At 41.7% G+C, this 17,341-nt stretch overlaps 1 protein-coding gene across 5 annotated transcripts in view; it reads left to right on the top strand.

Moving 5' to 3' along the window:
- The window catches only part of trim36 (tripartite motif containing 36), a 119,905-nt gene that overhangs the window by 71,699 nt on the left and 30,865 nt on the right, over window positions 1–17,341 (top strand). For all 5 annotated transcript variants that reach the window (XM_059969585.1, XM_059969589.1, XM_059969587.1 and 2 more), the window contains one exon: window positions 1,662–1,783. In XM_059969585.1, coding sequence (XP_059825568.1) covers window positions 1,662–1,783 — 122 coding nt within the window. The remainder of the gene's footprint in view (window positions 1–1,661; window positions 1,784–17,341) is intronic.

The following is a 17,341-nucleotide window of genomic DNA, read 5'->3' as shown; positions in this document are numbered from 1 at the left end:
TGGACGTCAAGAGAGACAGGGAGAGAGAAAGGATGCCCGATCTGTATTTCCCTTTGGCATTGTACAGCTCAGTTTATTACGTGGATGACAAATATCACTTTGTTTTTCTTTGTACTGCTACCTCATTAATCATTTGCAAATGCTTTATATAATTCCAATAAAGTGAATTCATGTGGCCTTTATCATGTGTACATAATGGGTAAAGCCCTCCCAATCCCTGAGCACATCTACATGAAATGTTGCCGTAGAAAAGCAGCATTCATCAGCAAAGATCCTCACCTCCCAGGCCATGCACTTGCTGCTGCCATCAGGCAGAAGGTACAAGAGCCTCAGGACTCACACCAGCAGGTTCAAGAACAGTTACCAGCATGAGAGAATCTCAGGGTTGTATAGTAATAAATTTTCCTTTGAACTTTGAACACAGAGTACCTCCATTGTTTGCAAATACTGCTTGCTGAATCAGGAAAGAACATATAATGAATTTTAAAACATTTTTGTTACAAGTTCTTCTGCCATTTCTTTGTTCACCATTACTACCACTTCCGTGTCTTCTTCTAGTAGTTCTGTGTTCACTCTTCCCTCTCTTTTAAACTTCTGGTATCTTGCTTTATAGTATTTGCTACCTTATCGTCATAATTAATTTTTTCACCCCTGGGGATGTCAGGGGTAAGTTTTTGGTGTTGGGTGTGTGAAATGCACTGCCAGCAACGGTGGTAGAGGCAGATACAATAGGGTCTTTCAGGAGACTCTTAGATAGATACACAGAGCTTAGAAAAATAGAGGGCTATGCACTGGGGAAATTCTAGGCAGTTTCTAGGGTAGATTACATGGTTAGCACAACATTGTGGGCCAAAGGGCCTGTAATGTGCTGTAGATTTCTATGTTCTAATTGTTTTTTTAGTTACCTACTGTTGGAATTAGGATTAGAATTCACTTATTATTGTTTGTCTTACATACGGTTTACACAGATCAAATCATTACACAGGGCACTGAGGTAGTTTAATAACAGAATGCAGAATAAAGTGTAACAGCTACAGAGAAAGTACAGTGAAGGTAAACGATAAGGTGCAAGATCATAATGAGGTATATTCTGAGGTCAAGATACTAAGGTACCATTTAATAGTCTTGTAATATTAGGAATTGAATCTGGGTTGTTGGTACTGTAAAGCATTATGCTAACCACTACACTACCATGCAGCTTCAGGTATTGGTTATTAAAAGCTTCCTAATCCTTCAGTTTCCAACTAGTTATTAAAAAATATTGTATGCCCTCTCTTTTGCTGTTATGCCTGAAACCAGTCTAATGAATCTTCGTGGCAAGCAAATCCTTTCATAGGTAAGGAAACCAAAACTACACAATAGGAATTACTAGGTGCAGTCACATTAAAGCTCTATACAATTACAGTAAGTCCTAATTCCTTCAGTATTCAAATCCTGTCATAAATAGTATCGATGACACAGTAGAAAAACCCATTGTATGTTCCACAAACCTGGGCCTACTAACCTTTTGAGAAGAAGGAAAAGCTTTTTCTATTACTTTCTTTGTCATGCTTTTGTGGTTCCACCTACCTTTGACAAGGTTGTTCTTTTTCATTTGTCCTTTGTCCTCTTTGTCTGCATGAAGAAAAGACTTGATGACTGAGGCATTATTTGTGTTTCAGGATCCGAATGGCCACTGAGTCACTGAAAACCTTCCAGCCGGCTGCAGAGCCTTCCTTCACAGAGTTCACTCTGGACGTGTCTAGAGAGGAGGAGCTGCTAAAAGAATTGTCTTTCACAAATGGTGAGTGCAAACTGTTCCTCGTGCCACCTCAGGATATGTCCACTTGGTTATCAGTCCACAGACAAACTTTCTGCTTACCTTCTATGTCACTACCATCTACATCAGAAAGCTTTTCTTTCATTGCACAATTTGGTTGTGAACGAAAACTGTGGCTTAGTCAACTGTGGTCAGCCAATGGTGTACACCAGAAATTAAAAAAAGACCATGTCTCTATTTTCTTGCCTTATTACAGAAATGAAAGCCTTTCCTTTTGCATCCAATGCCCTTGTGAAAGTACAAACCAACCAGATGAACAATAGACACAAGAGGTACTGCAGATGCTGGAAATCTAGAGCAGTACACACAATATGCTGGAGGAGCTCAGCAGGTCAGGCAGCATCTGTAGATGGGAATAAACAGTCGACGTTTCAGGCCACAACCCATCATTGAGTGTCGGTGAAGTGTCTCAGCCTGAAACGTTGACTGTTTATTCCCATCTATAGATGCTGCCTGACCACATGATCAATAAAATTCCTCTTCTTTCTTTGCCAAAGCTAGGTATCTTATGCAGAGAGGCACCTAAGTATGATTGGACCCATTTCCCATTCCGCCATCCTTCGAGCCAATGAGTCAGCTCACCTATTTATTTTAAGTAGCAAACAGTTTTGAACTTTGTGCTGTTGACAATTAAAATACACACTCACTACACAACCAGCAGACACACGTGGAGGCAAAAATGTATAAAGAATTAGGAGAAAAACGCAAGTCATTCAGGTTTTGGTGAGGATAGAGATGTGATGTTTGCTTAGGAATTTCTTTCGCTAGAAGGTGGTGAATCTGTGGAATTCATTGCCACAGACGATTGTGGAAGGCGTCATTGGATGTACTTAAAGTGGAAGTTGACCGGTTCTTGATTGGTAAGGGTGTCAAAGGCTACAGGGAGAAGGCAGGAGGATGAGATAATAAATCAGCCATAGTGGATTGGGTCAAATGGGCTAACTCTGCTCCTAAGTGTTATGGTCTCATGGAAAGTTGGTAAGATCCATATAAGGGAGACGATGGAAACAACTTCTGTTTAAACTCTGATACTAATGAAGCACTCTGGTTCTGTTGGCAGCGTAAGACAATCTCTGGCCCTGCCTAATGTGTGAGATTGAGGTGTAAGCCTGCCTCGAAACCCCCCTGTTTGTGTGGATACTGCGTGATGTGTTACCCTGTTACAAATCAGTGCCACGAAATAACAGACAGTACACTGCATACAATTAAACTCAATCCCACAGTGTGTATGGAACCGGAGGAGACAGCAGAGGGACTTAATGGGTACTTTGCTTCTGTGTTTACTATGGAAAAGGATCTTGGCCATTGTAGGGATGACTTGCAGCAGATTAAAAAGCTTGAGCATGTAGATATTAAGTAAGAGGATGTGCTGGAGGTTTTGGAAAGTATCAAATTGGATAAGTCACGGAGACCAGGTGAGATGTACTCCAGGCAACTGTGGGAGGTGAGGGAGGGGATTGCTGAACCTCTGGCGATGATCTTTGCATCATCAATGGGGACAAGAGAGGTTCCGGAGGATTGGAGGGTTGTGGGTGTTGTTCCCTTATTCAAGAATGGGAATAGAGATAGCCCAGGAAATCATAGACCAGTGATCCTTCAGTGGTTGGAAAGTTGATGGAAAAGATCTTGAGAGGCAGGATTTATGAACATGTGGAGAGGCATAATATGATTAAGAATAGTCAGCATGGCTTTGTCAAAGGCAGGTCGTGCCTTACGAGCCTGATTGAGTTTTTTGAGGACGTGACTAAACACATTGATGAGGGTAGAGCAGTAGGTGTAGTGTATATGGTTTCAGCAAGGTATTGGATAAGGTACCCCATTCAAGGCTTATTGAGAAAGTAAGGAGGCATGGGACCCAAGGGGACCTTGCTTTGTGGATCCAGAATTGGCTTGCCCAGAAAGCAAAGAGTGGTTATAGACAGGTTATGTTCTGCTTGGAGGTCAGTGAACAGTGGTGTGCCTCAGGGATCTGTTCTGGGACCCCGTCTCTTCATGATTTTTATAAATGACCTGGATGAGGAAGTGGAGGGATGGGTTAGAAAATTTGCTGATGACACAAAGGTTGGTGGTGGTGTGGATAGTGTAGGGGGCTGTCAGAGGTTACAGCAGGACATCGATAGGATGCAAAACTGGGCTGAGAAATGGCAGATGAAGTTCAACCCAGATAAGTGTGAGGTGGTTCATTTTGATAGGTCAAATATGATGGCAGAATATAGTATTAATGGTAAGACTCTTGGAAGTGTGGAGGATCAGAGGGATCCTGGGGTCCGAGTCCATAGGACACTCAAAGCTGCTGTGCAGTTTGACTGTGTGGTTATGAAGGCATACGATGCATTGGTAATGTTACAGCTGTATAGGACCCTGGTCAGACCCCACTTGGAGTACTGCGCTCAGTTCTGGTCACCTCACTACAGGAAGGATGTGGAAACTTTAGAAAGGGTGCAGAGGAGATTTACAGGAATGTTGCCTGGATTGGGGAGCATGCCTTATGAGAACAGGTTGAGTGAACTTGGCCTTTTCTCCTTGGAACGACAGAAGATAAGAGGTGACCTGATAGAGGTGTATAAGATGATGAGAGGCATTGATCGTGTGGATAGTCAGAGGCTTTTTCCCAGTGCTGAAATGGCTAACATGAGAGGGCACAGTTTTAAGGTGCTTGAAGTAGGTACAGAGGCGATGTCAGGGATAAGTTTTTTATGCAGAGAGTAGTGAGTGCGTGGACTGGACTGCCGGGGATGGTGGTGGGAGCGGATACGATAGGATCTTTTAAGAGACTCCTGGATAGGTACATGGAGCTTAGAAAAATAGAGGGCTGTGGGTAACCCTAGGTAATTTCTAAAGTAAGTACATGCTCAGCACAGCATTGTGGGCTGAAGGGCCTCTATTGTGCTGTAGGTTTTCTGTGTTTCTATGCAATTAAACAATTTAGCTTTATAATTCTTAATTTGAATGAAGGAGTTAGTAAAGAAAAAGCAAAAAAGGAAAAGGCCTATTTTAATGAACCAGTCTAACGTGCACAAGTTGGAGCTCACGGTTTTGCCTTTGCTGATCCTCCTTCAATCTCCCCGGCCTTCGTTGGATCATGGCCCTGCTCTGTGTCAAGTCCTACAACCTCGTCTCTCTGCCATCTTCTCCCTTCATCTCCTGCCGAAACAAAGACCCAGCTTACACTGCCCTCATTGGGCGGCTCACATTCCAAAGCACCCGTTATCTCTCACCGTAACTGCTCCTACAGAAAGACCATTACGTTACCAGTGAAACCTTTCTCCAGGTGTTACACTATTAAAATGGTTAGTATTCCAATGTTCCTTGGAAATCTTCATCATAAATACTTGACCTTGAGTAATTGAGAATTTGTCTGAACTTTGTTACGTGATTCAGACCAGTAGATAAATTTCACTTTAAAATATATAGTAAGGAAGGACGACTGTGAATTGAGGGAGGTATCTCAAATGGACTATAATACTTACAATGTTTTTATATTTATTTTTAAGAAATTGGGTCCTTGCTAACACGCACAGTTAACGTACTAGACTATTTACATAATGCCACAGTTTCCTTTGGCCATGCTTCATGCTCCACTCTCTGCAGTTCAAGGAAAATGTATATTAGAACAGGCTTATGAATTAAGACAAGTAAGTGAAAGCATCTGACAGGGCTAACCTGTCTGGAGCAGCCCGTTTCACAGGGATTCACAGAAGGTATTGTGTTCGGCTTCATGCTTTTAAAGATCTATACTTTCTCATTTTTAATCTTTTTATTGATTTAAAAATTTATAAAGACAAACACGAATCAGGGGAGAAATTATATCAAATACATATACCAATAGAAGTACAAACAACAAAAAGGGAGTGTACACTGTCAAAATCAAAAATAGTATATACTATATACAAGATCTGTACTTTCTACATACACACACATTTCTCAAATTTGCAACAAAATAATACTGTTTTAGAAATTTCTGTATGATGCTTCTAAGTACCTCAAAAGTGATGGCTAGTACTTTCTCCTATTTTAACACTGAGCAAGGAGAAGCAAAGAGTATTTTTCCTGCATCTGACTGGCTGCTGAAGATCAGGATTACATTAAAAAGTGGAAAAATTATTACTAATCCTGAAAGAAAAATTCCTGAAAATACTGAGTGGGTGAGGCAGCAAGTAAAGAGAGAAACAAAATAAACTTTTCAGATCTACAGTAGCTCTAGCGTTGGCTGCTTCTGCTTGAGAGGTGTAAAAGATGATAAGAGAGCGGGTAGACAGACCTCTTCCCAGGGAGGAATGACTAAAAAGAAGGGTCATAGTTTGAAGGTCATTGGAAGAGAGTATAGGGGGATGTCAGAGGTGAGTTTTTTTACACTGCGAGTGGTGGGTACGTGGAACACTCTGCCCGGGGTGGTGATGGAAACATACTTTATGGACATTTTAGAAACTCTTATTTAGGCACATGGACGAGAGAAAAATGGAGGGTTAGATTGATCTTAGGGTAGTTTGCAAGGTCATAGAAAAGTACAGCCCTGAAACGGGCCCTTTGGCCCATTGAGTTGATGTCGAACTATTTAAACTGCCTACTTCCATCAACCTACACTGGATCATCGACCTCCATACCCCTACCATCCATGTCCCTATCCAAACTTCTCTTAAACGTTGAAAGCAAGCTCATATGTACCACTTGCACCGGTAGCTCATTCCACACTCTCATGACCCTCTGAGTGAAGAAGTTTCCCTTAAACTTTTTACCATTCACCTTTAACCCTCTAGTTGCAGTCCCACCCAGCCTCTGTAGAAAAAGCCTGCTTGCCCTTATCCTATCCATATCGCTCTCTATCAAATCTCCTCTCAGGTCAGCACAACATTGTGGGCTGAAAGGCCTGTACAAACTGTAATGTTCTATTTAGGACTATATTGATCAAGGCTAACAATGATTGGGCGTAGAGACTCCTCTGCCCTCTCGGAGTTTCTTAGGAAAGCCACAGTGGGATTCAGACCCATTAAGAATTATCCATGAATAATTTACTCCATATTCAATAGAGCTAATTTGTCAGAATGTTTTGGTTGTGACTGTAAAGGGACATGAGCTATAATTATTCAGTAACAAGGCCCCTGCTGGTTCTGTCTATCCGGGAATAGGTCTTACAGGCACCTTCAAACAAAACATCAAATTACAGTAAGTTACCAACATCTGGTTCTGCGATAACCTGCTCTTAAGGTGCCCACCTGCTTGCCAGTATAGATGCATTTATGGTTGGCTGCTTATGCTGCTGGCTGCCCAGGGCCTGCATATGGGAAGTGGACATCAGCATAATCAAAGAAGTATTTAGGAGTTTCTTCTGCTACATTTAGTAGTTCTGTGAATTCTACTTTGGTGAATCCATTCAAGCCTATTTTAGTGTTTAGTTCCAGTGTATATTACAAGCTCCAGCCATAACATAACCTGTGAATTGTGTGTGTTTTACTACTTTGATCAATCGATCAGTGAGGCAGCTATTAGGCTGTTAATGTTGTAGTACAAGATATCCATCTGTCCTTTCCACTTATTTCTGCAGAAGTCTCACTTCTACAACAAATGGGTGATCAGATTTGAGAAGTAAAGACAGGGCTTAATGAACACTGCACTAAATTGGTTTCATTTCAAGAACCTATCAAAGCTGATTCCAATATCTGATCCAGTCCAAAGACACTTCGCCTCAAAAGGTCCTAAATGATCCGCAGCAGGGATGCGAAAGGCACCGGCTTTGCCTCAGCTTTGTCAAGTGTCTGTGGCTCTAATATTCCTTCACTCATAATGGATTGAAAAACATAAGTGATGCATCCAAAAGCTGGCACACAATGTCAGTGTAGCATAATTAGTAAAGTCAGGGAAAATCATTTTTATTACCGATTAACTATATATATTTTAAAGTAATGGATTTTTACAGTTTAATTATATTAACATTTGAAGCCACAAATTCCCAACAGTTGGTGTCCTGCATTTCAGTCCTTCTTTCCAAGCACTCGATTCCTTCCATACCCATTTTACAGAGACAGTGCTGCACGTCCATTCACAACTGTTCACAGAGATGGGCCATAACAGCAGAGAGTGCTGGACACACTCAGCGCGGAGAGAAATAGAATGAAGTTTTCTGGTTGAAAACTTTTCATCGACCTAAAACATTAACTGTAATTCTCATTCTATAAATGCAGCCTGACTTGAGTGTTTCCAGAGCTTTGTTTTTATCTCAGATTTCCTGCATTCCAGTCATTGTCTTGATTCCATCCTTTCGAGTTGGTGGTCAGACTGCCCATAGTTCCTTTCCTATCCTGACTGAATATGGCTCCATCTCACTTCTGTTCAATCCCTGTGAGTGGGGAGCCTGACTGTTGATGGGAAACTCAGCTGACAACTTTTGGATATTTGCATTTAACTCTACAAAGGGCCTTGCCTGATGTCACAGAGTGCCATTAGCATCACTGCTGGCTTGGCAGAAAATTGTGTGTCAAAGTGTTTCAGCCGCAGATTGAGAGCAGTTCTTCTGCTTTGTACTTTAAATTACAATGTAGTCATGTGGGAGGCCATCACGCTAAATGATTTACCACCAGCAGCTATCACATATACATCAGAGATGAGATTCACTTCATCCATTGATCCAATTGGAAGCTGATCTCCTTCTGTGGTGGTAGGTCAGCTCATTAACATAGTATCCGATCCATACTGATTGTTTAATTAGTACTTGATGAGGATAGGAATTGTTTCATTGCTACAATCCAGATGATTTAAGCAACCAACACCGAGTATTTTTACTATGATATAACTTCATGATCATCTGCCACACATTGCCACGTTTAATCAATTAATTAATTTATTTATTGAGATACAACATGAAATAGGCCTTACAGGTCCTTGGAGCCACACCGCCCAGCAACTTAAAATGACCAATTAACCTACCAACCAGTATGTCTTTGGACTGTGGGAGGACACAGGGAGAACATACAGACTCCTGACAGCGGCGAGAATTAAACCCGAGTCGCTTGTACTGTAAAGTAGTGTGCTATCCACTATGCTAGCGTGGAAATTATTTCAGATTGAGAACAGAAATCCAATGGCATTGGAAGCTGGCCAGCAATTGTAGAACTATGGTGGCTACAATAATAGACAATAGACAGTAGGTGTAGGAGTAGGCCATTTGGCCCTTCTAGCCAGCACCACCATTCACTGTGATCATGGCTGATCATACACAATCAGTACCCCGTTCCTGCCCTCTCCCCATATCCCTTGACCCTGCTATCTATAAGAGCTCTATCTAACTCTCTCTTGAATGCATCCAGAGACTTGGCCTCCACTGCCTTCTGGGGCAGAGCTTTCCACATATCCACCACTCTCTGGTTGAAAAAAGTTTTTCCGCATCTCAGTTCTAAATGGCCTACCCCTTATTCTTAAACTGTGGCCTCTAGTTCTGGACTCACCCATCAGCAGGAACGTGCTTCCTGCCTCCAGCGTGTCCAATCCCTTAATAATCTTATATGTTTCAATCAGATTACCTCTCATCCTTCTAAATTCCAGTGTATACAAGCCCAGACGCTCCAATCTTTTAACATATGACAGTCCTGCCATCCCGGGAATTAACCTTGTGAACCTACGCTGCACCCCCTCAATAGCAAGAATGTCCTTCCTCAAATTTGGAGACCAAAACTGCACACAATACTCCAGGTGGGGTCTTTCTTTCTTGGTGGATATGTGGAGGTTGGAAATATCAGCCGGGACAGACCCCAACACATTGACCCCGATAGCAACTGATAGGGCTCTTCAATGTACTGCACAGGATGAACTTTCCCCAATACTTTCAAGAGATGGGTGTTGACCTCGGAGTCTTTTCTGTTGGATTGGAACCAGCAAATAAGAAAGATATCCCCTTAGGAGAGCAGTCAATGCACTTCATGGGAAGACAGAACTTTGTACCGCGGGTCAACACATGGCAAGTTTCTGATCCTTATTTTATGAGTTCAGGTCTTCCCAACATCTCCTGGAGTAGTTCAAGAATTCTTACTATTAGGGGTATATTTCATTGTGGACTATACCACTGTAAAGTGAACTGCTTTTGTCAGCAAATTGTTCATTCTGTTAACTTGCATTCCAGACTCCAGTAAACCTTTCATTGTCATCCAATATTTGCTGCAGCCTCTATTTGTCTAATGCTATTAACTTTATTCCAATATTTAAGTTGACAATGGAGGATGATCAAGATTCCTTTATTAAAGCCCACATTCATTTATCCATCACTTTCCTGTCTGTCTCCTCTTGGTTTCATCTGATGATGAAATCACACAAGATTGGAGACAGGAGACAATTGGATAGGAAGCTCTGCCAGTTCTCTGGCTCATTGTTTTATTTCCATACACAAGAATCAAATCACAAATCATTTTAATCTATTTGTATTAATTTGCCACTCCCCTTGGCATTCCACACTGCAAATGAAGACTAAGCCTGAATCATATGAAATCGAGATTATGAGTGGTAAATAACTCAAGCAAGCCATGTTGGAGTAACAATGTCCAATGTTCATTGTGAATCCTTATTGCCTTGTTAATATGAGGAATTGTGAACGCAGACTTGCCACATCTAATTATAGCCTCCCAGCAGTAATGATGATAGAGTGCCACCACCAGACAGAGAATGGAATTACAGCAGTGAGACTCATTTTATCGGGAGGGCCACTTTCACATCGAAATCACTTCCAAGGGCCCCCTCACACAATGACCTCCTGGAAATTCCTTCCATTATAATATTGACTTATGAGCGTGTTTTGTCATTGGACTCCTTGTGGAGTCCAGAGATGAAACGCTAATATCCTGCTATTTCCCAGAGGAAATCTCTGTACTGAACCTGTGTTATTTATGATGGACCTTCCACTATCTCAGTGGGTGGCTGGTTGGCTTCAGGTAGCTGCAGCTTTCCCTTTTGAAATAATTGAGAATTTAAGTGTTTTCTAGATCTTTATAATTATTTATTTGAGTGCATTATTGATTTTATTGGTTAAGCTTTTAAATGATTTGATTAATTTTTAATGTGTTTCATTACTTTTTTCAGTACTTATGAATGACAGAGATATTCAGGGGAATTCAAAGATTTGACAGCTGGTAAACCAGAAGTCATAGTTGAGCCAAGTATTGAAGTATTCCAGGACACTAAATCTTGGCCAAAATAATAGGATTTTCAATGAAGAGTCTTAAAGTTTTTGACTGAAATGGTATCAAGTTCTTCATTGACATCTCCCCGTCTACCTACATGGTTCATGCCTCACCCTGTGCACGTAGTTGGCTTTGATGTTTAGTCTGAAGTTGCCTCTGCAGGGCTCACAATATGGTCTCTACCAGACCAGTTTTTCAATCTTCATTGAATGTGAATACCACAAGTAATATAAATGCATGCACTACAAATAATATCACATCACGTTATAAAAACTACCAATATTATAAATGTACCACAAAGCAGTATATTACCTTTCCTCTCTAGATTTATCTTACACTGCGAATATACAAAAAAAACCCTGCAGACACTGGAAATCTGAAACAAAAATAGAAATTACTGGAAATACTTAGTTGGCCAGGTTGCATCTGTGAGAAGAGAAATTAATCTGCTAGGTCAAAGACCTTAATCAGAACTGGGAGTCAAAAGAAACTTGATCTTCATGGAGGATGGGGCAGAAATGTGTAAGACCAGTGTGACCATGGCGATCAGCTGTAAACCAGGTTATCCTGTCAGTGAGTAAATGGGAACAGTTTAAGGGTGACGTCATAGAGATAGAAATACTAATGCTAAATAATATCAATAATAATAATGACCTTGGAATTCATTCATCGTTCCCTGAAAATGGCAGTTTGGGGTAATGGAGCAGTGTAGAAGGCAATAGTGAGGACCAAGAAGGTATGGACAAGAGAGACACAGGAGCATTTAGAGAACTGCTTTGAGTCAGTGTACTGGACTGAATTCAGGGACTCATCTTCAAGCCTGAATGAGTATGCCACGGTCGTCACTGACTTCACTAAGACCTGTGTGAATGAGTGTGTGCCGACAAGAAAATACTGTACACATACAAATCAAAGGCCGTGGATGAACCAGGAGGTTCATAGACTGCTGAGGGCTAGATCTGTGGCAGTCAAGTCTGGTGGTCCAGGACGATACAATAAGGCCATGTGCAACTTATGGAAGAGTAAGAGAACAATTCTGAATGAGATTGCAGGTGGAGTCAGATGCACGTCAACTCTGGCAGGGTTTGCAAGCCATTAATTCCAACAAAGCAAAACCGAACACCATGAATGGCAGTGAATGAATCTGCAGCACCCAGCGAGCGGCCCAGTAATGTCTGTCTTGGAGGCCACCGTCAGATCACCTTTCACGAGGGTGAACTTTCACAAGGTGACAAGCCCTGATGGGGTACTTGGTTGGGATCTGAAAACCTACCAATGAACTGGTGGGTGTGTTCAAAGCCATTTTCAATCTTTCATTATTACAGTCAGGACTTCCCACCTGCTTCAAAAGGACAATAATCATACCAGTGTCCAAGAAGAGCAGGGTGAACTGCCTTAATGACTGTCGTCCAGTAGCACATCTATGGTGATGAAGTGCTTTGAGAGGTTGGTCATAGCCAGAATCAACTCCTGCCTCAGCCAGGACCTGGACCCACTGCAATTTGCTTATTACCACAATAGATCTCAGTGGCTCTTCATGCAGCCTTGGATCACCTGGACAACACAAATACCTATGGCAGGATGTTGTTTATTGATTACAGCTCAGTGTTTAACACCATCATTCCTACAGGTCTGATCAAAAAGCTCCAAAATCTGGGCCTCGAAACTTCCTCCTGCACCTGGATACTCGACTTCCTCCCTGGAGGACCACAGTCTGAGCAGATCAGAAATAACGTCTCCACTTTGCTGTTAATCCACACTGGCACACCTCAGGGACGTGTGTTTAGCCCACTGCTCTGCTCTCTCTATACCCACGACTGTGTGGCTAGGCACAGCACAAATGCCATCTATAAGTGAGCTGACATCACAACAATTGGAAGGATTTCAGATGGTGACGAGAAGGTGTACAGGGGTAAGATATACCAGTTAGTTGACTGGTGTTGCAGCAACAACCTCGCACTCAACTTCAACAAGACCAAAACATTGATTGTGGACTTCAAGAAGGGTAATACAAGGGCACACAGACCAGTCCTCATTGAGGGACCTGAGGTGGGAAGGGTGAGCAGTTTCAAGTTCCTGGGTGTCAACATCTTTGATGATCTATTCTGGGCCCATCATATCGATCCAGCTACAGAGAAGGCATATTTCACTTGAGGAGATTTGGTCTGTCACCGAACACACTCGCAAATTTCTGCGGATGTACCGTAGAGAGCATTCTAAATGGTCACATCACCGTCTGGTATGGGGTGGAAGGGGGACACTGCGCAGGATTGAAATAAGCTGCAGAAAATTGTAAATTCAGTCAGCTCCATCTTGGGCACTGGCCTCCCCAGCATCCAGGTCATTCTTCAGGAAGTGATGCCTCAGCAAGACGGCATCCATCATTAAGGGCCCCCATCACCAAGCACATGCCCTCTTCTCATTGCTGCCATCAGGAAGGAGGTAGAGGAGCCTGAAGGCACACACTCAATAGTTCAGGAATGGACTTTGAACCCATGAACAGTACCTCACTGCTTTCTTACACTACTTATTTAATTTAACTTATTTACTTGCTGTAATTCACATTTTTTTATTATTCTGTATTGCAAAGTATTGATGCTGCATAATAACAAACTTCACAACATATGCTGGTGATATTAAACCTGATTCTGAATTGCATGCTGCCTTTCATTAGTTCTGACAAAAATGCAGATGTTATGTTGCGAGATGCACTTAAGAGTATTGTGCGCAGATTTGGCTGCCACTCTGTAGGGATTTAAAGGAGATATGAAGGGAAAGTTTTTCACACATAAGTGGTTATATTTTGGAATGTACTAACAGTGGAGGCAATGGAATCATGGCATTTAATCATGGCATTTAATAGGCATTTAGACAGGCAAAGCATAGAAGAATGCAGAACCAATGTGGCCAAATGGGATTTGTGTAGATGCTAAAAAAGGGTTTGCATAGAAACTATGGACGGCAGGGCCTGTTTCTGTGTAACGCTCCTAATGACTGGATGTGCAATCTTTGCATGTGTGGTGAAATATTTGTTAGAAGGGATTTGAGGCTCAGAATCAGAGTCAGGTTTCATATCACTGACATATTGCAAAATCTATTGTTTTGTAGCAGCAGTATAGTGCAATACATAAAAATACTATAAATTACAATAAGATATATTTTTAAAAATTAAATCAAGTAAGTAGTTCATAAAGAGAGCAAAAATATTGTGGTCATGTTCATGGGTTGGTTTATTGTCCATTGAGAAATCTGACGGTGGAGGAGAAGAAGCTAGCCCTATAATTACTCATCTCTGCAGATAGCAAATCAGCAGGCAACAACTACTGGGTGATTAATTTTTTACAGAAAAGTTTACTGGGAAGATCTCACCAACTCGTGCCTTGATTTATTGAACTTTTATTTCCATGGCCAATTGGAATACAGAAGATTGTGGAGAATGCAGAAACATGCGTAAGTTATAAGACCAGAAGACATTGGAGCAGAATTAGGCTATCTGGCCCATTGAGTCTGCTCCGTCATTCATCATGGCTGATCCTTTTGTCTATCTCCTCCTCAACCCCAGTTTCCAGTCTTCTTCCCATAACCTTTGATGCCATGTCCATTCGAGAACATATAAATCTCTGCCTTAAAAACACGCTACAACCTGGTCTCCACAGCTGCATGTGGCAACAAATTCACCACCCTTTGTCTAAAGAAATTTCTCTGCATCTCTGTTTTAAAAGGCGCCCCTCTATCCTGAGGCTGTGCCCTCTTGTTCTAGAATCTCCCACCATGGGAAACATCCTTTCCACATCTACTCTGTCTAGCCTTTCAACGATTGAAAGGTTTCAATGAGATCCCCCCCTCATCCTTCTGAATTCCAGCGAGTACAAACCCAGAGCCATCAAATGTTCTTCGTATGATAACCCTTTCATTCCTGGAATCATCCTTGTGAACCTCCTCTGGACCCTCTCCAATGCCAGCACATCTTTTCTAAGATGAGGGGCCCCAAAACTGTTCACAATACTCAAGATGAGGCCTCACCAATGCCTTATAAAGCCTCAGCATCACATCTTTGCTCTTGTATTCTAGACCTCTTGACATTTGCCTTCCTCACCACCGAATTTTCCCCCCATTTACAAAATAGTCCATACATTTATTTCTATTCCCAAAGTGCATGACCATGCATTTTCCAACATTGCATTTAATTTGACACATTCTTGCCCATTTTCCTAATCTGTCTAAGTCCTTCTGCATCCCACCTGTTTCCTCAACACTATCTGCTCCTTGGCAACAAAGCCATCTATTCCATCATCTAAATCATTTATATACAGCATGAAAAGAAGTGATCCCAACAGCGACCCCTGCAAAATACCGCTAGTCATTGACAGCCAACCAGAAAAGAATTCTTTTATTCCCACTCGCTGTCTCCTACCAATCAGCCAATGCTCTAACCATGCCCATAACTTTCCTGTAATACCATGGGCTCTTAACTTGGTAAGCAGTCTCATGTGTGGCACCTTGTCACAGGCCTTCTGAAAGTCCAAATATACAACATCCACTGCATCCCTTTTAGCTATTCTACTTGTAATTTCTCCAAAGAATTCCGTCAGGTTCATCAGGCATGATTTTCCCTGAAGGAAGCTATGCTGACTTTGTCCTATCTTGTCCCGTGTTACCAAGTACTCCATCACCTCATCCTTAATAATTGACTCTAACATCTTCCCAACCACTGAGGTCAGGCTAACTGGACTATAATTTCCTTCCTGCTGCCTTCCTCCTTTCTTAAAGAGTGAAGTAACATTTGCAATATTCCAGACCTCTGGCACCTTGCCAGAGTCCAATGATTTTTGGAAGATCATTTCTAATGCTGCCACAATCTCTAACGCTGCCACTTTCAGAATCCTGGGTGCAGTTTATCTGGTCTGGGTGACTTGTGTACTTTAGATCTTTCAGCTTTTTGAGCACCTTTTCTCTTGTAACAGAGACTGTACCCCACTTCTGTTCTTTCACACACTACAACATCAGGCATACTGCTGGTGTCTTCCACAGTGAAGGCTGATGCAAAATACTCATTAAATTCAGCAGCCATCGCCTTGTCCCCTGTTATTATTTCTCCAGCCTCATTTTCTATTGGTCCTATATCCACTCTCATTTCTCTTTTATTTTTAATATACTTGAAAAAACCTTTACTGTTCACTTTGATATTATTTGCTAGCTTGCTTTCATATTTCATCTTTTCCCTTCTAATGATTTTTTAGTTGCTCTCTGTAGGTTTTTAAAAACTTCCGAATCCTCTATCTTTGCACGACTTTTTGCTTTGTTGTATGCCCTTTCTTTTGCTTTTATGATAGCTTTGACTTCCCTTGTCAGCTACAGTTGCACTGTTTACCATTTTGAGTATTTCTCATTTTTGGAATACACATGTCCTGCACCTTCCTTATTTTCCCAGAAATGCACACCATTGCTGCTCTTCTGACATCCCTGCCAGCAGCTCCTTCCAATTTACTTTGGCCAACTCCTCTCTCATACCACTGTAATTTCCGGTACTCCACTGAAATACTGCTGCATCAAACTTTACTTCCTCCCTATCAAATGTCAAGTTGAACACAATCATATTGTGATCACTGGTTCCTAAGGGTTCTTTTACTTTAAGCCTGCTAATCGCCTCTGGTTCATTACATAACACACATTCCAGTATACCTGATCCCGTAGTAAGCTCAATGACAAACTGCACTAAAAAGCTATCTCTTAGGAATCCAACAAACTCACTCTCTTGAGATCCATTACCAACCTGATTTTCCCAATCGACCTGCATGTTAAAATCTCCCATGACTATCATAACATTGCCCTTTTGACTTGCCTTTTCTATTTCCTGTTGTAACCTGTGGTCCACCCCCCAGCCACTGTTGGGAGGCCTGTATATAACTGCCATCAGTGTCCTTTTACCCTGCAGTTTCTTAACTCAACCCACAAGGATCAACATCTTCTGATCCTATGTCACATCTTTCTACTGATTTGATGCCATTCTTTACCAGCAGAGCCACACCACCCCCTCTGCCTACCTTCCTATCCCTCCAATACAACGTGTAACCTTGGACATTCAGCTCCCAACTACAACCATCCTTCAGCTACGATTCGGTGATGACCACAAGGTCCTACCTGGCAATCTGCAATATTGCAACAAGATCATCCACCTTATTTCTTATACCACTCACATTTAGATACAGCACCTTGAGTACCGTATTTGCTGTCCTTTCTGACTCTGTCCTTGAGCTGGTCTTTATGTCCTTGAGTTGGTCTTGTTTGTGTCTCCATGTAAACTAATTACTTTACAGTTCATTCAGTTTGCAGTTGGTTTTAAAGTTTTCTTTATCAAGCT

The sequence above is a fragment of the Hypanus sabinus genome, chromosome 5 (assembly GCF_030144855.1).
Source record: "Hypanus sabinus isolate sHypSab1 chromosome 5, sHypSab1.hap1, whole genome shotgun sequence".
Taxonomy (NCBI): Eukaryota; Metazoa; Chordata; class Chondrichthyes; order Myliobatiformes; family Dasyatidae; genus Hypanus; species Hypanus sabinus.
Note: the sequence above shows the minus strand (reverse complement) of the source record. Positions and strands in the feature narration are given on the sequence as shown.